The sequence below is a fragment of the Chanodichthys erythropterus genome, chromosome 4 (genome assembly GCF_024489055.1).
Source record: "Chanodichthys erythropterus isolate Z2021 chromosome 4, ASM2448905v1, whole genome shotgun sequence".
Taxonomy (NCBI): Eukaryota; Metazoa; Chordata; class Actinopteri; order Cypriniformes; family Xenocyprididae; genus Chanodichthys; species Chanodichthys erythropterus.
In genome coordinates, this window is record NC_090224.1 from 23,128,886 (window position 1) to 23,155,055 (window position 26,170).

General features: G+C 39.1%; 3 protein-coding genes across 3 annotated transcripts; all 3 read left to right on the top strand.

The window, feature by feature from the left end:
• Positions 1–1,642: 1,642 nt before the first annotated feature.
• Positions 1,643–11,946, top strand: actr10 (actin related protein 10). The gene is made up of 13 exons (XM_067383357.1): positions 1,643–2,123; positions 2,225–2,297; positions 3,358–3,440; positions 3,534–3,642; positions 4,042–4,149; positions 4,302–4,369; positions 4,449–4,528; positions 4,673–4,708; positions 5,930–6,009; positions 6,152–6,225; positions 6,425–6,506; positions 10,892–11,093; positions 11,194–11,946. The coding sequence occupies exons 1-13, from the start codon at positions 2,047–2,049 to the stop codon at positions 11,373–11,375; spliced, it is 1,254 nt and encodes a 417-aa protein (XP_067239458.1). The 5' UTR covers positions 1,643–2,046; the 3' UTR covers positions 11,376–11,946.
• Positions 11,947–16,666: 4,720 nt separating this feature from the next.
• On the top strand, positions 16,667–18,902 carry LOC137019282 (zona pellucida sperm-binding protein 4-like). The gene is made up of 7 exons (XM_067384568.1): positions 16,667–17,457; positions 17,534–17,721; positions 17,788–17,885; positions 17,957–18,114; positions 18,198–18,390; positions 18,460–18,607; positions 18,690–18,902. The coding sequence occupies exons 1-7, from the start codon at positions 16,842–16,844 to the stop codon at positions 18,768–18,770; spliced, it is 1,482 nt and encodes a 493-aa protein (XP_067240669.1). The 5' UTR covers positions 16,667–16,841; the 3' UTR covers positions 18,771–18,902.
• A 5,026-nt stretch (positions 18,903–23,928) lies between these two features.
• On the top strand, positions 23,929–26,170 carry LOC137019281 (zona pellucida sperm-binding protein 4-like). Its single transcript, XM_067384567.1, has 7 exons — positions 23,929–24,725; positions 24,802–24,989; positions 25,056–25,153; positions 25,225–25,382; positions 25,466–25,658; positions 25,728–25,875; positions 25,958–26,170. The coding sequence occupies exons 1-7, from the start codon at positions 24,104–24,106 to the stop codon at positions 26,036–26,038; spliced, it is 1,488 nt and encodes a 495-aa protein (XP_067240668.1). The 5' UTR covers positions 23,929–24,103; the 3' UTR covers positions 26,039–26,170.

Genomic DNA, 26,170 nt, shown 5'->3' on the forward strand with positions numbered 1-26,170 from the left:
TGTGTGTGTGTGTGTGTGTGTGTGTGTGTGTGTGTGTGTGGACAGCGCGGGGAAGTTTAATATTTAACGGTACTTATAAAATAGTATTTGTTTAATGATAAAACACTGACATGTAGTAGGCTAGGTTAATATTAAAATGATTAAAATAAAAAATTATATCAAATGAATTAGGATATCTGAAAACTTTTGCTGAAGCCTTAAAGGATTAGTTCACCTTCAAATTAAAATTTCCTGATAATTTACTCACCTCCATGTCATCCAAGATGTTCATGTCTCTCTTTCTTTAGTGGAAAAGAACATTCCAGGATTTTTCTCCTGATAGTTGACTTCACTGGACTCCAAACGGTTGAAGGTCAAAATTACAGTTTACAGCGATCCCAGACGAGAAATAAGAGTCTTATCTAAGGAAATCATCACTCATTTTCTAAAGAATAAATACAAATTTTATGTGTTTTAATCATAAATACTCATCTTGAACTAGCTCTCTTCTTCTTCTTCTTCTCTATTTGAATTCCATCAGTGTAGACACTGCTAAGTGCATTGCTGCCCTCCACAGGTCAAAGTTTGAACTAAATTGTCATATTCAATATGCTAGTGCAAGTATATAACAATTAGTTCAAACTTTGACCTGTGGAGGGCAGTAATACACTTAGCAGTGTCTACACTGCTGGAATTCAAATAGAGAAGAAGAAGAGAGCTAGTTCAAGATGAGCATTTATGGTTAAAACTTATATCATTTTTATTTTATTTTTTTAGAAAATGGCCAATGGTTTCTCTAAGGCTCTTATTCCTCGTCTGGTATCATTTAAAGCTCTTTGAAGCTGCACTGAAACTGTAATTTTGACCTTCAACCATTTGGAGTCCATTGAAGTCCACTATGTGGAGAAAAATCCTTGAAAGTTTTCATCAAAAACCTTCATTTCTTTTCCACTGAAGAAAGAGAGACATGTGCTGCATCCCAATTTGCATACTATCCGTCCTAAATAGTATTCGAAAAAAGAATTGGTATGTCCCGAATCATAGTATGTTGAAATAAGTATTCCAAAGATACCAGGATGGTCTACTTTTTCCGGTTAGAATTCGTGCACACTTCTAACGGCTAATGGACGCTGTGGACGAGGATTTGATTAGAACTACAAATACGAATAAAAAGTGTAAAAAAACTACAAACATGACGGATGTGCGAGACTGACGGTTAAGCAGAGCGGTTAAGATAAAGGGGCTTAAATGATTTATAATCAGTATCTAACCTGATGAAAAGATATTTATTAAATGTTATCCACATTATATTTCATCTGCAACAGCATTGTGAACTTTTATAACGATGCGTTTGGTCATTTACTGTTAAATGCATCATTATGCAAAGATGAGGAAAGTTCTCCGCATGAAAGACCCATGGCTGGCAGATAAATGTCAGACTACAACAGTACATACTTTTAGGACGTAGTATAAGTAGGTGAATTGGAACGCAGCAATGAACATCTTGGATGACATGGGGGTGAGTAAATTTTAATTTGAAAGTGAACTAATTCTTTAAAGGGATAGTAAAGGGAACTGTTTTAAAATGATCTTCTTTTGTGTTCAGCAGAAGAAAGAAACTCATACAGGTTTGGAACAGCTTGAGGGAGAGTAAATGATGACAGAATTTTCATTTTAGGGTGAACTGTCCCTTTAAAAGAAGTGAATTTCTGTAAGTTCTCACGTTTCCGCGGAGTGCTGATCTGAGTTCAGCTTTACCACCACAAATCCCGCGCATTCAAACAGACAGAGCTGATCTCAGATCAGCGGAGCCTTCATGCAAAACACTTTTATTGTCACACATAAAAATATACAAAAGAAGGATCATGTAGAAAATGTTTGATGTGTTGAATTGACTGATTGTTATTTACCGTTGCTGGAATTATTTTTATTCAGGCGAATGCAGGGCAGCCATTGCCAACTTGCGAAGGACCCCGCCCTTCCCTCAGATGTTATGAGTGTTAGCGTTGTGTTTACATATCAATAATCTCTCTTTCTCCCTGAAGTATTATTATTTTTATCGATAAAATGCCCTTGTTTGAAGGCCTGGGCAGCGGAGGGGAGAAGACAGCCGTGGTCATTGATTTAGGAGCGGCGTACACAAAGTAAGTGACGGTTATGTGTATCATCGCTTGATTCATTCAGTATAAAAGGATGTTTTAGATGCAGATGTTTAGTTCTCTTCTCTTGTGTTTGTATTGTGTAGATGTGGCTTTGCCGGCGAGACTGGGCCGAGATTCATCATCCCCAGTGAAATTAAACACCCTGGATCTCAGGAGGTCTCATCATCTCCGTTTATAATCATAATAATTGATAAACATGATCATATTTAACAGATAACGTTTGCTGTATGCTTGAAACTGTAGTATAATATTATATCTATGTTAAAGTCTGCATGAAAGGGAAGTTGCGCTACACTTTTTCTCTATTGTGTCGAGTGAAACTCTTCTCGAACAAGAACAAATGTAGGGCGGGGCTTGATTTTGTTCGTAGGGAATTGATTGGATGGTTGTGGTTTATTATTAGTGGATCTCATGTGAGTGACAGGATGCCCCGCCCTCGCGCCAGTAAAGACGTCATCAAGAGTTATTTTGATTCAAGATTAGGAGGAACATGAATTTAAAACAATGGCTGACTTTAAAGGGTTAGTTCACCCAAAAATGAAAATAATGTCATTAAATAACTCACCCTCATGTCGTTTCACATCCTTCGTTCATGTTCAGAACACAAATTAAGATATTTTTGATGAAATCCGATGGCTCAGTGAGGCCTGCATAGCCAACAATGACATTTCCTCTCTCAAGATCCATTAATGCACTAAAAACATATTTAAATCAGTTCATGTGAGTACAGTGGTTCAATATTAATATTATAAAGCCACGAGAATATTTTTGGAGCACCAAAAAAAACAAAATAACGACTTATTTAGTGATGGCCGATTTCAAAACACTGCTTCAGGAAGCTTCGGAGCGTTATGAATCTTTTGTGTTGAATCCTGAATCTTCCTGAAGCAGTGTTTTGAAATCGGCCATCACTAAATAAGTCGTTATTTTGTTTTTTTGGCGCACCAAAAATGTTCTCGTGGCTTTATAATATTAATATTGAACCACTGTACTCACATGAACTGATTTAAATATGTTTTTAGTGCATTAATGGATCTTGAGAGAGGAAATGTCATTGCTCCCTATGGAGGCCTCATGGAGCCATCGGATTTCAACAAAAATATCTTAATTTGTGTTCTGAAGATGAATGAAGGTTTGAAACTACGTGAGGGAGAGTAATTAATGACAGAATTTTCATTTTTGGGTGAACTAACCCTTTAAACGATCGTTTCTCCAGGCTGTGCGAGTCGTCCAGTACAACATCAACACGGAGGAGCTGTACACCATCCTGAAGGAGTTCATCCACCTGCTGTACTTCAGGTACAGGAAGCAGTTGTGTTTTTGAACGTCTCACAGTATATTCTGTTTGTCCCATGATCTCAGCTGAACACATGATGCTGTTTTTCCCTTCAGGCATCTGCTTGTGAATCCTCGAGACCGGCGCGTGGTGATCATTGAATCCATCCTCTGTCCTTCACACTTCAGAGAGACGCTCTCCAGAGTCTTCTTCAAGCACTTTGAGGTGAAGTCGTCCAGCAGTTTCTGTTTTAATCACTGTATTTACAACTTGAACTCACATCAAAAGATCAGATGATTCGCATCAGATGAATTAATCTAGACCTCCGCTGTATTTCAACACTGATAATAATCATAAATGTTTCTTGAGCATCAAATCATCATATTAGAATGATTTCTGAAGGATCATGTGACACTGAAGACTGGAGTAATGATGCTGAAAATTCAGGAATAAATTACACTTTACTATATATTCAGCTGATTTACATTTTAATAATATTTCACAATTTTACTGTATTTTTGATCAAATAAACGCAGCTTTGATGAGCAAAAGAGACTCTTTCAAAAACATCCCAGTCTTTTGAGCAGCAGTGTACAGTAAAGTCTCAATGTGTCTCTATTGCAGGTCCCGTCTGTCCTGTTTGCTCCCAGTCACCTGATGTCCGTCATGACTCTGGGCATCCAGTCCGCTCTCGTCATGGATTGTGGATACACCGAGACGCTGGTGTTACCAGGATCCTTTGACACTTTGAAACTACTTTAACTGTTTACTTTCTTCCTGATCATATTGTGATGATATGTTTCTAGAGCACTTTATACACCTAAGCAGCTTATGTTGAGTTTACACCAACATTACCAGGTCAGATGACTTTAACAGAGCACTAGATCTATGAAGGCATTCCGATCCTGTCCGCATGGGAGGCTCTACCAATGGGAGGAAAAGCCATCCATAAGTAAGGCATGAAACGAAGCGGTGTGTAAGAGATAAAGCTGCTTGTGTTCTCAGCTCCGTGTGTTGTTGTTCGTCTGCAGGGAGCTGCACAGTCTGCTGAGCGAGCAATGCACGCTGGACACCGACGCCGGCACCGGCCTCAACCTGCCCGCCCTCATCAGTAAGACACTGTTTGATCTAGGTTTTCAGTCAGCATTCAATCTACTAGTTTTGATAATCTAGAGGCCTATCAGAGATGATACAGTAGCTTCATTGAGTTAGTATTTGTTCCGGTTTACCGTCTGATTATATGTCATCGTTACAGGCACTATTCAAGAGGACGTTGTGGAGGATATCAAAGGTTCGTCAAATAGAGATGCTTTTCACCAACGTTCCTCTCATGCATGAAATCAATTTATTCTTGTCAGGGCTCAACGCTAAGAATTTTTTCAACAACAAAACAGCAAATTAATACAGTGAAAGAAAAGAAAATGGGCCTGTAAAATATGCCTAGTTGTTGTTTTTGATACACGTAACATTAATAAATAGGGTTATGATAACAAAAGCTATTAGAATAACTCACTTGAATTGTTAGACAAATAAACAGTAAGTAATAAAATAGGAACAAGTAATCAAATTATGAGTAATAGCACAAAACAGAACAAACATATAAATGAAATACAGTGCTTTTCAAGTTTTTCATGTAAGTTTAAACAGGAGATTTTCAGGTACAGAAATCTGACGTAAAGCTAACTATATAACTATTAAACTTTATTAAAGTTAATCAGTCAAGAGCAGCTACAGATACATACATAATATTTTGAAATGCTGAAAATATAAATACTGCTATTTGAAATTATTTAAAAAATGAAAAGACACTTTAAACGTGAAATTAAACCCGCCAGTAGGTGGCAGCGAATGTCATTGAGAATCAACCGATTCATTCAAACGGCTGATTGCTGTTGCTCAGAGACGCTAAACAATTCTGTGTGGACTTTTCAACTATTTTCATTGGTGAAAACAGGCGATTTGGTGTCTAAAATGTAAGTCACATGATATTAGGTTCTTATTCATTAAACTGTACGCTGAATAAAAATCACATTTGTAATCATGCTGATATGTGGACAAAACCAGCGCTCTTTGTGTAATATTGGTTAACTATTTTAACTTATATAAATATGAAAGCTATACAGGGTCATTTTTGCCCCTTATCTTGAATTCTGGGGCATTTTAGTTGACTAAATCATGCAGTGAAAGCGTGCACTCTAAATATGCACGTGCACTAGTCTAACCTACTAGACAACATCACGTTGTAGTGTATGCGTGCACTCAGCGGGTGTTTTGTTTGTTTTTTGTAAAGTGAGGGACATTTTCGATAATTTCAGATCGTTAAATCAACATTACGATATCATAGACGATATATATCACAAACTACAGCACCGGTGACCGTTCCGTCTACTGTCCTGAGCGTCGTTCACACTGGCCCCGGGCCATCGGGCAGTCCTTATTGTCGAGTCCTGAATTGTTGAATCAGTTTCCTGTTTCACTCTGGGTTTCAAACACTGTTTCATCTCGTGTTTAGTGCGGACATGTTTTGTTAGCGACCTGCAGAGGGGCATGAAGATCCAGGAGGCCAAATTCAACATGGAGGGATCTGCTGAGGTCAGAGAACACGCTTTATAATCAGTAGATTCAGATGTGTGACTGCTATAAATATTAGGAAAGTTTTTACTCATTTGACCTGCTTTTACATTCTCAAACTATTAGTCAAAATATTCACAGTCCATTCTTATTGGTCTATCAGAGACCGGCTCCTCCTCCAGATGTGGAATATCCATTGGATGGGCAGAAGATTCTGCATGTCAAGGGCTTCATCAGGTAAGAACCTTCAAACCAGATGCGATGATCTGCTTTTTTTCCCAACTCGGATACCTCAAGGTCACATATTTGAACTAAGATTAATGAACCGCAAGTGAGACGAGCTTTCTCCCGCTCTCTCTTACAGACGGGTTGTTGTTTGTTAATCTGACCCACATTCTGAGCGCTTCTTACTAAAACATGCCTGACCCTTTTCCAGAGACTCGGTGGCCGAGATGTTGTTCGAGCAGGATAATGAGGAGAAATCCATCGCCACGCTGCTGCTGGACACTTTGGTTAAGGTACAAAATATGAGATCTTCAGATCAGCCTTGTTAATTGTTAAGTTTGTTTATATAATTGCAAAGCAACACCCTAGTAATCATCCAAAAGCAACTGCATAGTGACCAGCGTTAATTTTGACAGAAAATTTTGATTTAGTTTTAGTCATATTTTAGTCATCGGAAATTGTTTTAGTTTTAGTCTAGTTTTAGTTGACTAAAATCTAATTTTGTTAAACTGTAATTGTGCATTAAGCATTTCTCTAACAATACACAGATCCTATGCACTGATAGAGGTACATCTGATATTCCCCAAACTGTTTATGTTCACCCAACTGTACTTTAAAAACCAAAGCGGACGGTTTTTGACCGTTCAAGTGCAAAAAGACGCGAAAGTGTAAAATTCAGTACTTTTCAGGGATTGACACACTTATCATTGAGGTATTTTTATAAGATTTGGTTTTTAGTTTTTCTGCTTTCGTTGTAATTTTAGTTAAACACATAAAAAAAATTACTAAAACTTTTTTGTCTTTTAGTTTTTGCTGCTTTAAGTTTTTATTTCTGTTATTTGTTATTTTTATATCTGTCATTTTATTACCTCAGGTTAAGCTAAAGCTTTGAAACTAGATGAAATAAAATGTTTACTTTTTATATTTAGTTTTTATTTCAGTTAATGTTCATGTCAAGTAATGAAGATTTCTTTGGTTTTAGGCTTAGTTAACTATAATAACCCTTATACTTGTAAAATATATTGAATATTGTGTCAAATAATGTTCTTAGATACAGTATTTTGCTATAAATGAAATAGAAATTAAATTAAATACAGTTTATTATGTAAACAAAATGACAATATTGACCAGGAAAAAATAATTATAAACCATCCAGAAATACGCCATGACTCTTATTCTGAAATGTCTGCAGCTGCTCATGAGGGTGATAAATATGCATTCTTACATCCGTCTAAAACTATGGAAGTAAAATAATGCCAAATGTTTTTGAAATAAAAAGCTTGTTGAATTGCACTATTTGAAAAAAAATATGCATTACATTAGCTGTACTTGCATTTAGATGCACTGTATTTTTAAGGCTTGCATTTTTATGGGCTGAAATTCAACACAGTCGTATATTTAGGCTGTGAATATTTCAATTAAAAATATTTCACACACATTTTCATTATTAAAAATTCAATAATTCACATTCACCTTTTAGATTTCACTTCCAAAATATTCATTCTGTTTAAAAATACAACCTATAAAATTCGACTAGCAATTTTCAGTCCATTTTATTTCGCTTTACAAATTCGCTTCCACAAATTCAGTGGCTCAAATTCGGCAGAAAATTCAACATTTCACATCCGGGAACTGCAGGAAGAGCAGTAGAGTGCCGATGCATCATCTCTATCTGCTGTTAGTCTTCTTCACCAGCAGGTGTCGCTAGCGGCTGTTTAGGAAGACCAAAGCAACGCTAGTAAGTCATTCATTCATAAAAACGGATTTACAGAAATGGAGCAAGCGGTAAGTGAATATGTGATGATTATCAGGGCCAGTATAAATGCAGAAACGCTGATAAAGACACAAAAGCTGCATTTATGTTTAATTCAGTGTATTTACGCTTACTTTCCCAGTGTAGCTACAGCTTTCTCTCCAGTGAACAAGATAACGTTATTGCCCGATGCTGGTGTATAGATCAAACGTTAAATCTGAGATAGACATATATTTCTCTCTGTTGATAAGTTTCCTTAACTTTATATCGCAGCGCGGTGTTGTAATAATAGGATTCCCCTGCCATCAGGACATATAAAACTCTTAACACAGCTTAATGGACTCGTACAGTGATATAAAAGACCAAACTCGCACCTCATTTGTGATGTAGGTTAGACTATATAGGCTCCAAGAAAGCAGATACTGGCATTAAGTTGATTTGACGCTGAACGTTTGATTATAATATTCGCAAATTTAAGGACCGTCTCTAAAGTTACGACATTCTGTATTCACGTTTCTACCTTCAATAGCATTTAAAGAGAATGACTTAGTCACAAAACCAACTCTAAAGTGTTTATCTAGGTGTCAGGTATAATGCAAACCTTTTAGATTATTGATGTTTATTAAAATAAAAGGTAACACTTTATATTAAATAGTTGATATGAACGAACAATGAACTGCACTTCTACAGCACTTACTAATCTTTGTTAATGTTAATTCCAGCATTTACTAATACATTATTAAAATCAAGAGTTGTATTTGTCAACTTTAGTTAATGCATAGTGAAGTAACATGAACAATGAACTGCTGTATTTTTATTAACGTTAACAAAGATGAACAAATACAACAACAAATGTGTTGCTCATGGATAGTTCACATTAGTTAATACATTATGAACCTTACTGTAAAGTGTTTCCAAATAAACTGTCAAGTAATATGTAAAGATTGCTATGTATTTCACTACTGTATTGGATAATTAGAAGCTCAATAACATTTGATGAGAATGATTTACAATCACCAAAACTACCTGTGAAGTGTTCATCTATAGGTGCCAGGTCGAAGAGTGATGCACCCTTCTCTCTCTCTCTCTCACACACACACACACACACACACACACACACACACACACACACACACATTCAAACACACTCAACTCAAAGTACATGCACATATACTTTTCCTTTTTTTTACACATTCATCACACAATTAGTTCTACTTAGTTAATTTTATTTCTAAATTTTATTTAAAATTTGTATAAGCAGGATAATCTATGATCAGGTAAAATAAAAAATGAACAAAGTAAAAAAAATTGTGTGATGAACATGTAAAAAAAAAAAAAAAAAAGAAATAGTATATATGCATGTGCTTTGAGTGAGGTGTGTTTGTGTGTGTGTCTACAAGATTTTGGTAGAAGGTAGAAACGTGAATACCAAATGTCGTAACTTTAGAGACGGTCCCTAAATTTTCGAATATCATAATCAAACGTTCAGCGTCAAATCAACTTAATGCCAGTATCTGCTTTCTTGGAGCCTATATAGTCTAACCTACATCACAAATGAGGTGCGAGTTTGGTCTTTTATATCACTGTACGAGTCCATTAAGCTGTGTTAAGAGTTTATATGTCCTGATGGCAGCTATGACGGATGAGGGAAGCCCTAGTATTACAACACAGCGCTGTGATATAAAGTTAAGGAAACTTATCAACAGAGAGAAATATATGTCTATCTCAGATTTAACGTTTGATCTGTACACCAGCATCGGGCAATAACGTTATCTTGTTCACTGGAGAGAAAGCTGTAGCTACACAGGGAAAGTAAGCGTAAATACACTGAATTAAACATAAATGCAGCTTTTGTGTCTTTATCAGCTTTTCTGCATTTATACTGGCCCTGATAATCATCACACATTCACTTACCACTTGCTCCATTTCTGTAAATCCGTTTTTATGAATGAATGATGACTTACTAGCGTTGCTTTGGTCTTCCTAAACAGCCGCTAGCGGCACCTGCTGGTGAAGAAGACTAACAGCAGATAGAGATGATGCATCGGCACTCTACTGCTCTTCCTGCAGTTCCCGGATGTGAAATGTTGAATTTTCTGCCGAATTTGAGCCACTGAATTTGTGGAAGCGAATTTGTAAAGTGAAATAAAATGGACTGAAAATTTCTAGTCGAATTTTATAGGTTGTATTTTTAAACAGAATAAATATCTTGGAAGTGAAATTTGAAATGTGAATATGAATTATTTAATTTTTAATAATGAAAATGTGTGTGAAATATTTTTAATTGAAATATTCACAGCCTAAATATACGACTGTGTTGAATTTCAGCCCATAAAAATGCAAACCTTAAAAATACAGTGCATCTAAATGCAAGTACAGCTAATGTAATGCATATTTTTTTTCATTTAGAGCCATTCAACAAGCTTTTTATTTCAAAAACATTTGGCATTAATTTACTTCCATATAAAACATATTACCCTATAAACGTTGTCTTAATTCATCAACATTAGCTCATAAGCAATCGCTTGGCATAAATGTGTGCTATTAATTAATTGTGAAGCAGTCTGAAGTGCTGCTTTCGAGCCTGTTGAGGGCGCAACAGTGCCGCGTTTCCTGTGGTTAGATCAGCACGTTACACTTCAAATGTGCGCATCTTCCACTCAAGACAGCTGTCCTGACTGGATATCTTCCCAAATCATCCCCCTCTAATCTTTGTCAACGAATAAAAATGAGACAAAAATGATAGAGTAGATTTTAGTAATTCAAAACGCATTTTTATATAGTCATCGTCTCGTTTTCATCCGTTAAAAAATGACGTTGATGAAAATTATGACAAATTATTCATCAACGAAATTAACTCTTTGCAGTTCTCACGTTTCCCAGCATTCACCTTGTTTATTTGTGTGTTTGTTCATTCCACACCAGTGTCCCATCGACACTCGTAAGGTTCTGTCAGAAAACTTGTTGATAATCGGTGGTACGGCCATGTTGCCTGGGTTCCTGCACCGACTCCTGGCCGAGATCCGCTCGCTGGTGGAAAAACCGAAGTACCGTGATGCTCTGGCTACCAAGAGCTTCCGAATCCACAGCCCACCAGCCAAACCCAACTGCACCGCCTGGTTAGGAGGTGAGAACCGCTTTGGGGCCTCCCCATGGGATGAGAAATGATGTTGGATAAGACAATTTTCTGCCATTTACTCAAGGTTGCTTTGTTTCTTCCCATGTAGGTGCTATATTTGGAGCATTGCAGGACATTTTAGGGAGTCGTTCGGTGTCCAGAGACTACTACAACCAGACGGGCCGCATCCCAGACTGGTGCTGCCTCAGCACCCCACCTCCGGATTCAGTCTATGAGGCGGGAAAGACGCCTCCACCTCTGATGAAGAGGGCCTTCTCCACTGAGAAATGAACTGGACATTTCAAATATTAACCTGCTCTACATCCTGCTTCATCAGATATGCCCTTGTATGTTTGCTGTATATAGTCCCGGTGTGTAATGGTCTAAAGCAGGGATTCTCAACTCTGGCCCTCAAGATCCTCTCCCAGCTGTAATGCTTCTAGTAATCCTGAAGACCTTGAGTAGCATTTTCAGGTGTGTTTGATTAGGGTTGGAGCCAAAATCTGCAGGAAACTGGAGCCTGAGGGCCAGAGTTGAGATCATTTTTAATAGTAGGTGAAACTGAAACCACTAGGGGTCAGTCACCATCGCAGCAGGCCTCTGCTTGAATGAGAGAAACCGTTTCCAGAGCATGACATTTATCCAGCCTAAACCATGTCGGTTCTTCTGTAGTTTTGGACAAAAGGCTACTTTTTTTATTTAAATGTCTGTGCTTGTTCTTGGACCATCAACTTGACTGTAATGTCAAGAAAATACATCCCATTTCAATTATATATTTAACAATGAGTTTGGTTGTTAAATATATAATATACAAGAGCTGGATATGTTGAAAAGTTTGCCGTATTTATTAGGTTTGTGAAATAAACATTTAAAAATTTGTCAAATGGGGTCTTCTATTATATTTGTCCATTTTTTTTTTGCCAAATGTGGCACAGAAGCGCTTCTGAAGTGGCATTTAGGTGTCTTTACACAGACTTTTTAAAGATAAATGATAAAAATGCGACTTGAAGTCAATGCGACATGGCGCTAAAACTTAAAACTGCTTACCTCAAGCTCTTTTTCCTTCTTCTTTCGCCGCTTCCTTTTTATTTTCAGCACACATAACTGCCAAAGTATGATTCAACATAGTGTTTTGTTTATTGGTGCATGCTGATGATGTTTTATTCTTCTATAGAAACTTGCATCGTAGCTTACGAGTCATTGTACAGTCTACATGCATGTCGTACCCAAGTTCTAACAGATCCATGACGCAGTGTGATAAAGTACTGATCTTATAGGATTGCTAAAATCATGCAGTGTATCCAGGGCTTAAGATGTACATTAATGCATGAGTGCCCAATAGTAGAGGAACCCTTGGAATGGGTTGAATTGGAAAGTTCTAAGTACATGTGATTAGACCCGCCCCCTCTTTCATAATCAAGGACTGCATCTGAAATCACATACTTCCCTACTATATTCACAGTAGTCATAAAAGAGTAGGTGAAATACACCTACCTACATCGACCTAAGGTACTTTGGGTAAGCTCCAGTGGCAAACCTTGGGTGTGTTTCCCAAGAAATGTGTTCCATAAAAATGTGTTGATAACACAAAACTTGCAACCATATTTGGCTTCAGGAAAATCCCCTCTCAGCATGAATCTTTAGGCTTGTTTGAGATGTGCCTAGCCTTGCCTGAAGTTCAGCTGAGAGTAGGCGGCTGCAGTGAGGAGAGGAGTGAAAAAAGGACAGGCAAGACGGACAGTTCTCCATTCTCATAGTGGATCAGACACCTACGAGATCAAGCATGTGTGTATCAATCATTTTTACTTTAATTAAAGACATGTTTTATATATATATATTTTTATAAATGACAAGGATCACATAACCCACAGAGAGATCACAGTGTCAGAGAGTTTGAGAATATTTGTATTAGAGTTTTAAAATCAAACATTTTAAAACCGATCAATACATCACAGATGTTTAAACCAATAAGCATTAAGCTGTGTTGTCATCAGGTCGTTTCCCATCGTGATTTGGGTCAGCACAGTTGGTGGAGAGCAACTGTGTTCAACTGCAGAATCCGATTAGGCCTCCTTGCCCTCGCGAGAGGTTTTTGATACATGTCGACATGACATGTATATGAATGTATATGAATCTAGTCCTCAAGGTTATGATTATCGACACAATCCTCGACAGAAAGGCAAAGGGGGAGGTGTTGCTGTAATTTATAGTAATATATTCAGAATCATTCAAAAGAATTTCAAATATAATTCCTTTGAAGTGATGGTGCTTTATGTAACATTATGTAAGTTGACATTTGTGCTGGCTACTGTATACAGGCCACCAGGGCACCATACTGACTTTATCAAAGAATTTGCTGAGTTTCTATCAGAGTTAGTACTGGCTGCGGATAAAGTCCTTGTTGTTGGTGATTTTAATATCCATGTAGATAATAATAAAGACGCATTTGGATTGGCATTTGCAGATATTTTAAACTCTATTGGAGTTAAACAACACGTGTCAGGACCCACTCATTGTCGTAATCATACCCTAGATCTAATACTGTCGCATGGAATAGATATTGATGCTGTTGAAATTCTACAGCAGAGCGATGATATATCAGATCATTATTTAGTCTCGTGTATAATACAATTAGCCAAGGCTACAAAACCACCACCCAGCCATAAATATTGTAGAAAAATCACGTCTGCCACTAAAGATTGCTTTATAAATAATCTCCCCGAGCAGTTTCATCGCCTTAGTATACCTGACAACATAGAAGAACTCGATGCTGCAACAGAAACTATTGGCTCTCTCTTTTCCAGCACATTAGATGCGGTCGCTCCTTTACGTCTAAAGAAGATTAAGGAAACTAATCCAACGCCGTGGTATGATGAGCACACTCGGGCTCTAAAACGAGCTGTTAGAAAAGCTGAACGTAGTTGGAAGAAAACAAAACTAGAAGTTTTTCGCCTTTCGTGGAAAGAAAAAATGATTGAGTACAGAACAGCCATAAGAAATGCTAGATCTACTTATTTTTCAAATCTCTTAATAGAAAACAAACATAATCCTAGGTATTTATTTGACACAGTGGCTAAATTAACTAGAAACGGAGATTCAACTGCTGACGTTTCCATAGAGCACAGCAGTAATGACTTTATGAACTTCTTTACTTGCAAGATTGATAATATTAGAGAGAAAATTATAAACATGCAACCGTCTACAGTTTCTCTTCAGACAGTGCACTGTAGTGTCCCTGAGGTAAAACTAGAATCATTCGCCGCTATAGGAGAGGAAGAATTATCTAAACTTATCAAATCATCAAAATCAACGACATGTATGTTAGACCCAATGCCGACTAAACTACTGAAAGAAATGCTTCCAGAGGTCGTAGGTCCACTTCTTGATATAATTAATTCATCTTTAACACTAGGACACGTGCCAAAAACCTTTAAGCAGGCTATTATCAAACCTCTTATTAAAAAACCTCAACTAGATCCGAGAGATTTAGTAAATTACAGGCCAATCTCGAATCTACCTTTTCTGTCAAAGATACTAGAAAAGGCAGTTTCAACACAACTGTGTTCCTTTTTAGAAAGAAATGGAATCTGTGAGGATTTCCAGTCAGGATTTAGACCATACCATAGTACTGAGACTGCTCTCGTTAGAGTTACAAACGATCTACTCCTATCATCCGATCGTGGCTGTATTTCTCTATTAGTGTTATTAGATCTCAGTGCTGCTTTTGACACTATCGATCATAACATTCTTTTAAAAAGACTTGAAAACTATATTGGCATTAGTGGAATTGCTTTGGCATGGTTCAAATCATACTTATCTGACCGTTATCAGTCTGTGGTAGTTAATGAAGAGATGTCGTATCGATCACAGGTTAAATATGGGGTACCACAAGGCTCAGTATTAGGACCGTTGCTTTTCACTCTGTACATGCTGCCCTTAGGAGAGATAATTAGGAAGCATGGTGTTAGTTTTCACTGCTACGCTGACGATACTCAGCTCTATATTTCCTCGCGCCCTGACGAAACCTACAAATTCACAAAACTAACAGAATGCATAGCTGACATTAAAAACTGGATGACACGAAATTTCTTATTATTAAATTCAGAAAAAACTGATTTCCTAATCTTTGGACCAAAAACTTCCTCACGAAAAAACCTTGAATACTCTCTAACACTTGACGGGTGCTCCATTAAACCTTCGTCCTCAGTTAGGAACCTGGGTGTGCTCTTTGATACCAATCTTTCATTTGAAAGTCATGTTTCTAGTATCTGTAAAACCGCCTTCTTCCATCTAAAAAATATATCTAAATTACGACATATGCTCTCAATGACAAATGCGGAACAGTTGGTTCATGCATTCATGACCTCAAGACTAGATTATTGTAACGCTCTACTGGGTGGTTGTTCTGCTCGGCTTTTAAACAAACTACAGTTGGTTCAAAATGCGGCAGCTAGAGTTCTTACTAGAACCAGAAAGTATGACCATATTAGCCCAGTTCTGTCAACATTACATTGGCTCCCTATTAAACATCGTATAGATTTTAAAATCTTGCTACTTACTTATAAAGCTCTAAATGGTTTAGCTCCCCAGTACCTAAGTGAGCTCTTAATGCATTATAGTCCTTCACGTTTATTGCGATCTCAGAATTTAGGCCAGTTGATAATACCCAGAATATCAAAATCAACTGAAGGCGGCAGATCATTTTCCTATTTAGCACCTAAACTCTGGAACAATCTTCCTAGCATTGTTCGGGAAGCAGACACACTCTGTCAGTTTAAATCTAGACTAAAAACACATCTCTTTGCTCTTGCATACACATAACACATTATCAATACATTAACATTTTTCAAATCCGTTAAAGGATTGTTACGCTGCAATAATTAGGTCGGCCGGAACCGAGAACATTTCCTATAACACTAGATATACCTGTACATCAGAACAAGAATGGCATCTAGGCTAATATCTGTCTCTCTGCTTATCCTGAGGTTTGCCGGGTGCTGGATCCAGGCCGTATCCAGGTCAGATGGAGAACCTGCGTCTGGACCTGACTACAACGTAGCCCAGGATCCCCGTATCCGCTTACATATATTTATATATAATCGATTTTTAATCTCTATAATAAAAATGTACAATTCAGATTTTGATCTCCATATACATTTACATATATATATCTTCCAAGGGGTTTTTTCCCTCCTAGGACTTTTTTCCCAGTGCTAGCACGCTGGGTTTTTCTCCTAGGGGGTTTTTTCCACCCCTGGAAGTCAGCCGACATTGGCTTAATGTAGCACCATCTTGTATATGTTACATATTACCACGCTTGTTTGTACAGTTTTAACCACTTCCCTTTTTTTCTGTGCTTCTAATATGTAAAGCTGCTTTGAAACAATTACCAATTGTAAAAGCGCTATATAAATAAATTTGACTTGACATCAGAGCAAGGTGGCCCACCCTCGGACACATTTCTAACCGGCATGCATCTTGCGGTGATCACCAGTGATCGGTTCTGTGCAGAATTTGCTCATCTCAAACAAGCCTTTTGTCTTCAATGACAAATCTGATTACCTGGAATCAAGAAACACCACATGCGTATGATCTTGCAAACCAATGAGAATCTCCGGGTAGCATAAGCTCCCATTTGGGCAAGTCTGGAGAATCATGACAGTTAATGAAGTGGGAGGGATTATTGTTAATGAGCCAAACTCTGAGTAGAAAAAGACCAAAGGGCAGCATCTCAACAGTGTGACTAGCTGTTGAACAATGGCAGGAAGTTGGTGTGTTGTTCAGTCTTTAGCACTTTGTGTGTGGTTTTGTGCTTTCTGTCATGCTGTTCCACAGTTGAGTAATCTGCCCCAGAATCCTCAAGCTCTGATGTTCCAGCAAACTGACCAGCGGTTTCAACAGCCAGCTCAACAACAAGCTGGTCAACAGAAACCTCAGCGGTTTCAACAGGCTAGTCAAGTTAGTCAGCAGTTTCAACAGGCAGTTCAACAAGCTAGTCAACAAGCTAGCCAACGGTTTCAACAACCAGCTCAAGCTAGTCAGCAGTTTCAACAGGCAGTTCAACAAGCTAGTCAACAAGCTAGCCAACGGTTTCAACAACCAGCTCAAGCTAGTCAGCAGTTTCAACAGGCAGTTCAACAAGCTAGTCAACCGCAAGCTAGCCAACGGTTTCAACAACCAGCTCAACAAGCTAGTCAACAGTTTTCTCCGCAGTTCCAGCCTAAGCAGCCAGTGGCACAGGCAGAGCCCCTTGACAAATGTGCTGTAGCTGATTATGAGCAGATCCAATGTGGACCACCTGGTATCAGTGGTGCTGAGTGTGAAGCTATCAACTGCTGCTTTAATGGACAGCAGTGTTACTATGGGAAGGCAGGTAAGAGTGAGTCAATGTAAAGGTGTTCATGTTAACCTGATCCTCAGCATTAATCTGCTCTTGTTCCTTGTTCCAGTGACTGTCCAGTGTATAAGAGATGGTCAGTTTGTGGTGGTGGTGGCTAGAGATGTTACTCTGCCTCGATTGAGCCTGGATTCAGTCCGTCTCCTGGGTGGAAACGATCCACCTTGCAGTCCTGTGGGATCCACACCTTCCTTTGCTATATACCAGTTCCCTGTCACTGCATGTGGCACGAGCATGATGGTGAGTAGCTGCTTGTGGTTTTGTGGCTTAAAATGGACTGGATGCCAATAGTGTTACTGTTTGCAGGAGGACAGTGGATACGTGGTTTATGAAAACCGGATGACCTCCTCGTATGAAGTGGGGATTGGACCACTTGGTTCCATCACACGGGACAGTCACTTTGAGTAAGTGATGTGTGCTTCAGCATATTTCTTAATCCATGACGAATGCTACAAGCTCACTGTTTGTTGTCCAGGCTTCTCTTCCAGTGTAGGTACTCTGGTACTTCTGTGGAAGCTCTGGTTGTGGAGGTCAACACCGTTCCTCCACCGCCACCAGTAGCTGCTCCTGGACCCCTCAGGGTGGAGCTTAGACTGGCAAATGGTCAGTGTGTCACCAAAGGCTGTGCAGAAGGTGAGTGTCACAAGTATGCCTAAAGCCTTTCTGAAATTCCAGGTTGCAGCAGTTTCTGGTTTAACCCCAGTGTTCTTCCTCAGGGGACGAGGCGTACACATCCTACTACAGTGATGCTGATTATCCAGTCACAAAAGTCCTGCGGGAGCCTGTGTATGTTGAGGTGCGCATTTTGGAGAGGACCGACCCCAACATTGTCCTGATGCTGGGACACTGCTGGGCGACATCAACCCCCAGTCCACTCAGTCTACCCCAGTGGGACCTTCTGGTTGATGGGTGAGTAATGTCAGTCTTTATCCATCTAGTGTGCTGTAAGGCACTTCTGACTGACTCTTTGCTCTTCAGATGCCCTTACCAGGATGACCGTTACCTGACCACATTGGTTCCAGTGACTGGATCATCTGGTCTTCAGTTCCCAACCCACTACAAGCGCTTTGTTGTCAAGATGTTTACATTTGTGGATCCATCATCACTGGCTCCTCTGCAGGAAACCGTATGCTCTGCAGTCTGTCTCAAACCCTTAATCATCCTCTTTATAGTGAATTCTAGGTCTTAACCCTTTCCCCCTCTGTTAGATCTTCATCCACTGCAGTACAGCGGTGTGCCATCCCTCTTCTGGCTCTTGTGAGCAAAGCTGCGCTAGGAAAAGTGAGTGAGTGCTGTAGATTGACTTCAGGAACTGAGAAGTTATTCTCAAATGCGTCATGCTTTTACCATATCTCTTATAGGAAGAGACACGCACGTCAAGACCATCTCTAGTGGGCAAACTGTGGTTTCTAGTGGACAAGTTAACCTGGTCATATGAATTTTGTGGTTTTAATAAAGTTTGTGAAATGCATGTTTGTCTTTGGGTTTTTGACTGGAGTTTGGTCTTTCATGACTTGTATATTGGTCCAACAATGAGGTTACATGGAAAATAGAAACTACATATTGATACTCATGCCCAAGTCCCTCTAAAGTCAATGTTCACTTGTGGGCCCCCCCAATAATGCAAGTACAACACTAATTGTCCTTTTATCTCATGACCATTTCTCTTTGAGAAGTAAACTTGCAGTTTCCCTCCTAGGATGCTACCTGGGGCTCTGTTTACACCTGGTACTAAAGTTAATTCAATCATGAATGGACTATATAAACAGACTGTTTACACAACACCGGTTCCAACTAAACTGAATTTAAGCATTTTGGTCATTTACTGGGGCCTAAAAATGAATTTTGGAAAACTGGTTTCAAAGTGCAACTTTCTGAAAATTTGTGTAAACTACAAACACATCTGTGAAAATGGTGAAGGCCTACATATTACATGTTTAGTCTACAGGAATGCATGTTTGGTGGGAGTGCTCTATAAAATGTTTTGTTTTGCTCTCCTCTGTACTTGTTTGTCATTGCATTTTGCGTCAGGTCAGAGATTACTCTTTTGGTGTAGGCCATCTGCCGGAAACCAGTTATTTTAGATTTAAATATGGATGTTTCTTACAAAAACACATAGATTTGCTTCAGAAGGCCTTTATTAACCCCATGGAGTTGTGTGGATATCTCTTATGGATGTGCGCTTTGGGAGGTAAAACTAGAATCATTCGCCGCTATAGGAGAGGAAGAATTATCTAAACTTATCAAATCCTCAAAATCAACATGTATGTTAGACCCAATGCCGACTAAACTACTGAAAGAAATGCTTCCAGAGGTCGTAGGTCCACTTCTTGATATAATTAATTCATCTTTAACACTAGGATACGTGCCAAAAACTTTTAAGCAGGCTATTATTAAACCTCTTATTAAAAAACCTCAACTAGATCCGAGAGATTTGGTAAATTACAGGCCAATCTCGAATCTACCTTTTCTGTCAAAGATACTAGAAAAGGCAGTTTCAACACAACTGTGCTCCTTTTTAGAAAGAAATAATATCTGTGAGGATTTCCAGTCAGGATTTAGACCATACCATAGTACTGAGACTGCTCTCGTTAGAGTTACAAACGATCTACTCTTCTCATCCGATCGTGGCTGTATTTCTCTATTAGTGTTATTAGATCTCAGTGCTGCTTTTGACACTATCGATCACAACATTCTTTTAAAAAGACTTGAAAACTATATTGGCATTAGTGGAATTGCTTTGGCATGGTTCAAATCTTACTTATCTGACCGTTATCAGTCTGTAGTAGTTAATGAAGAGATGTCGTATCGATCACAAGTTCAATATAGGAGAGATAATTAGGAAGCATGGTGTTAGTTTTCACTGCTACGCTGACGATACTCAGCTCTATATTTCCTCGCGCCCTGACGAAACCTACAAATTCACAAAACTAAGAGAATGCATAGCTGACATTAAAAACTGGATGACAAGAAATTTCTTATTATTAAATTCAGAAAAAAAATGATATCCTAATCTTTGGACCAAAAACTTCTTCACGAAAAAACCTTGAATACTCTCTAACACTTGACGGGTGCTCCATTAAATCTTCGTCCTCAGTTAGGAACCTGGGTGTGCTCTTTGATACCAATCTTTCATTTGAAAGTCATGTTTCTAGTATCTGTAAAACCGCCGACATATGCTCTCAATGACTAAAATGCGGAACAGTTGGTTCATGCATTCATGACCTCAAGACTAGATTACTGTAACGCTCTACTGGGTGGTTGTTCTGCTCGGCTTTTAAACAGACTACAGTTGGTCAAAAATGCGGCAGCTCGAGTTCTTACTAGAACCAGAAAGTATGACCATATTAGCCCAGTTCTGTCAACATTACATTGGCTCCCTATTAAACATCGTATAGATTTTAAAATCTTGCTACTTACTTATAAAGCTCTAAATGGTTTAGCTCCCCAGTATCTAAGTGAGCTCTTGGTGCATTATAGTCCTTCACGTCTATTGCGATCTCAGAATTCAGGCCAGTTGATAATACCCAGAATATCAAAATCAACTGAAGGCGGCAGATCCTTTTCCTATTTAGCACTCTGGAACAATCTTCCTAGCATTGTTCGGGAAGCAGAAACACTCTGTCAGTTTAAATCTAGACTAAAAACACATCTCTTTGCCCGTGCATACACATAACACATTATCAATACATTAACATTTGTCAAATCCGTTAAAGGATTGTTACGCTGCAATAATTAGGTCGGCCGGAACCGAGAACATTTCCTATAACACTAGATATACCTGTACATCAGAATAAGAATGGCATCTACGCTAATATCAGTCTCTCTGCTTATCCTGAGGTTTGCCGGGTGCTGGATCCAGGCCGTATCCAGATCAGATGGAGAACCTGTGTCTGGACCTGACTACAACGTAGCCCAGGAGACAATGGGCCTACAGATCCAGTTCTGGCTGCATCTATAATTCAGATTTTTAATCTCCGTATCCGCTTACATATATTTATATATAATGTATTTTTAATCTCTATACTAAAAATGTATAATTCAGATTCTGATCTCCATATCCATTTACATATATTATATATATCTTCCAAGGGGTTTTTTCCCTCCTAGGACTTTTTTCCCAGTGCTAGCACGCTGGGGTTTTCTCCTAGGGGTTTTTTTCCACCCCTGGGAGTCAGCCGACATTGGCTTAATGTAGCACCATCTTGTATATGTTACATATTACCACGCTTGCTTGTACAGCTTATTTTTTAACCACTTCTCTTTTTTCTGTGCTTCTAATATGTAAAGCTGCTTTGAAACAATTACCAATTGTAAAAAGCGCTATATAAATAAATTTGACTTGACTTGACTTGACTTCAAAATCAGGAGCACGGTTCAGTACTGTAGCAATTTAGCTCAAAATAAATGTATAATTATAACTAGTTATAATTAATATTTGGATCAGTTAATAAAATTAATGTAATAAAATTAATATTACAATCAATTAACCCGTTGTCCAATGAACACACTGTGTTAATTGTTTATTAATTCTAAGAAAGGTTAATTTCCAGGTTATGGGAAATAACAATCTTATTGTACAGTACTACTAAAAGCCTGTAGTCAGGATCGACATGAATAGGGACTCCAGCATATGAGCGCAAAACACAGACAACTTTACATGTGACATGAACAAGACTTTATTAACTAGACTAAACACTTAAACTAACATTCACACACATACATGCATACAGTTCACCGAGAGAGAGAGAGAGAGAGAGAGAGAGAGAGAGAGAGAGCTAAAGCAGAGTACAGGAAAGCAAGAAGTTACAGCATTGTTTGACATTCAGCAGATCAACAGCCTTGAGCAAACCATCAGTTTAGTTTTAACAGGCCCTTCTTTAAAAGGGGTAAGGATACTCAATGTATCCGATAATGAGACTAAGTTTGATACTTGCATGTCTCTCCAAGTTGAATTAAAACTGTCCTGATGCAATTTGTGGAGGCTCCCGTTGAATCTTTGCTGATATTGTCTTGATGAAAGAGAACCAGTTGGATTCAGAGGATCTTTGGTGAATGGAAGATCTAGGCTGAGGCCTGCAACAAGCTTGGGGTTCCTTAGAAGCTTCTAGCTTCTTAAAGCGTCATCTTGACGTCAGCATTTGTCAGTAAAAAAAGAAGAGGAGAAAGAGAGATTTGATCTTGTGATCAGTGAATAGAAGGGGTGAAGATGTCACACCCTCTTGTCTGAGCCAATAAGGAGTTGCCCCCTCGGAGGGAAGTTTTACGAGTCTTTGTTCTGTAGCAAGATATTAGCATACGACACTGGATTGGATGAATGAGAAAAGAACCTTCTGGATTCTTATAATACTAATGTGTCACAGAGTTAGTAACTTGTAACATAAATTTCCAAATAGGAAACGAAAGTTGGAGTCCGTTGATACCAAACATGCTACCAGTGTGATTTCAGTTATCTATACATTTGCAACTATGTAACATTAATACCAAAATAGTTCAAAAGAGAGAATTAATACATAGAATAAAGCCTATAAAAGGAAAGTCATGAGATGGGAAAATTGGATACAGGTTTATACATTTCCCAGGTGGTTATATAGAGAATACATAAGATTAAGGGAGTTTATTTGTCCCTCTCAGAAAGAATGAGTCACTAGTCTCCACAGCATTCTTTCTGATCATAAAAATACTATATATCTGTAACAGGACACCCACCTAGTTCTGCCTGTGTGCTAGCTACATTTGGGATGCTGGTTGCAGTTTTAGGGGGATGGGTTCACAGAACTTTGATAAAGTGAGTTCATAGGTAATTCATTAAATATATTGAATAATGTTGTGTGCCTGATTGGTCCAGATGCTACAGTACCATTATAAAGCTTGGAAGAGCCAGGATATTTAATATAACTGATTGTGTGGTCTAAAAGATGGTCATATACACCTATGGCTTGAGGGTGAGTAAATCATGGGATAATTTTCATTTTTGGGTGAACTATCCCTTTAGTACCAGGTGTAAACAGGGCTTGAGCATATGTGGCCATGCAAGAACAGCCTTTACGAGTTCTTCTGCTACATAAAATATTGGGATATACTGAAAAATCTTGATCTTCCAGTGTGTGCAGGATATTAAAAGACTTTATTGTATGAATTACTGTATTTCATAATGAAAATGTTAAGAATAGAGCAGCTATGGTGGAGTCAGGCTTACAATATCATTGTAACGTTAACCTGCATGTTAAACTCTTGAGTCAGTCTGTATTCACAGTCCTGTTGCCATGAGAACTTCATCATGTTTCAAAGAAAACAATCCAGAACTGCCAAAATATCAACTACTGTATTCAGCTAATCAAGGATAAAATAAAGGCTGAATTTGCTATAGCAGAAATAGTACTAGTATACTATTCTGAATTCAGCACAATATGTGATTTTATGTTTGTTCAATAAGGGTGGAAAAAAGGACAACTGAATCTTAAGAACCAATAGAATCATTCAGTTTCATAAACTCCCACTCATGCAAGTCTGGAGAATCATGACAGTTAATGAAGTGGGAGGGATTATTGTTAATGAGCCAAACTCTGAGTAGAAAAAGACCAAAGGGCAGCATCTCAACAGTGTGACTAGCTGTTGAACAATGGCAGGAAGTTGGTGTGTTGTTCAGTCTTTAGCACTTTGTGTGTGGTTTTGTGCTTTCTGTCATGCTGTTCCACAGTTGAGTAATCTGCCCCAGAATCCTCAAGCTCTGATGTTCCAACAAACTGACCAGCGGTTTCAACAGCCAGCTCAACAACAAGCTGGTCAACAGAAACCTCAGCGGTTTCAACAGGCTAGTCAAGTTAGTCAGCAGTTTCAACAGGCAGTTCAACAAGCTAGTCAACAGCAAGCTAGCCAACGGTTTCAACAACCAGCTCCAGCTAGTCAGCAGTTTCAACAGGCAGTTCAACAAGCTAGTCAACCGCAAGCTAGCCAACGGTTTCAACAACCAGCTCCAGCTAGTCAGCAGTTTCAACAGGCAGTTCAACAAGCTAGTCAACAGCAAGCTAGCCAACGGTTTCAACAACCAGCTCAACAAGCTAGTCAACAGTTTTCTCCGCAGTTCCAGCCTAAGCAGCCAGTGGCACAGGCAGAGCCCCTTGACAAATGTGCTGTAGCTGATTATGAGCAGATCCAATGTGGACCACCTGGTATCAGTGGTGCTGAGTGTGAAGCTATCAACTGCTGCTTTAATGGACAGCAGTGTTACTATGGGAAGGCAGGTAAGAGTGAGTCAATGTAAAGGTGTTCATGTTAACCTGATCCTCAGCATTAATCTGCTCTTGTTCCTTGTTCCAGTGACTGTCCAGTGTATAAGAGATGGTCAGTTTGTGGTGGTGGTGGCTAGAGATGTTACTCTGCCTCGATTGAGCCTGGATTCAGTCCGTCTCCTGGGTGGAAACGATCCACCTTGCAGTCCTGTGGGATCCACACCTTCCTTTGCTATATACCAGTTCCCTGTCACTGCATGTGGCACGAGCATGATGGTGAGTAGCTGCTTGTGGTTTTGTGGCTTAAAATGGACTGGATGCCAATAGTGTTACTGTTTGCAGGAGGACAGTGGATACGTGGTTTATGAAAACCGGATGACCTCCTCGTATGAAGTGGGGATTGGACCACTTGGTTCCATCACACGGGACAGTCACTTTGAGTAAGTGATGTGTGCTTCAGCATATTTCTTAATCCATGACGAATGCTACAAGCTCACTGTTTGTTGTCCAGGCTTCTCTTCCAGTGTAGGTACTCTGGTACTTCTGTGGAAGCTCTGGTTGTGGAGGTCAACACCGTTCCTCCACCGCCACCAGTAGCTGCTCCTGGACCCCTCAGGGTGGAGCTTAGACTGGCAAATGGTCAGTGTGTCACCAAAGGCTGTGCAGAAGGTGAGTGTCACAAGTATGCCTAAAGCCTTTCTGAAATTCCAGGTTGCAGCAGTTTCTGGTTTAACACCAGTGTTCTTCCTCAGGGGACGAGGCGTACACATCCTACTACAGTGATGCTGATTATCCAGTCACAAAAGTCCTGCGGGAGCCTGTGTATGTTGAGGTGCGCATTTTGGAGAGGACCGACCCCAACATTGTCCTGATGCTGGGACACTGCTGGGCGACATCAACCCCCAGTCCACTCAGTCTACCCCAGTGGGACCTTCTGGTTGATGGGTGAGTAATGTCAGTCTTTATCCATCTAGTGTGCTGTAAGGCACTTCTGACTGACTCTTTGCTCTTCAGATGCCCTTACCAGGATGACCGTTACCTGACCACATTGGTTCCAGTGACTGGATCATCTGGTCTTCAGTTCCCAACCCACTACAAGCGCTTTGTTGTCAAGATGTTTACATTTGTGGATCCATCATCACTGGCTCCTCTGCAGGAAACCGTATGCTCTGCAGTCTGTCTCAAACCCTTAATCATCCTCTTTATAGTGAATTCTAGGTCTTAACCCTTTCCCCCTCTGTTAGATCTTCATCCACTGCAGTACAGCGGTGTGCCATCCCTCTTCTGGCTCTTGTGAGCAAAGCTGCGCTAGGAAAAGTGAGTGAGTGCTGTAGATTGACTTCAGGAACTGAGAAGTTATTCTCAAATGCGTCATGCTTTTACCATATCTCTTATAGGAAGAGACACGCACGTCAAGACCATCTCTAGTGGGCAAACTGTGGTTTCTAGTGGACAAG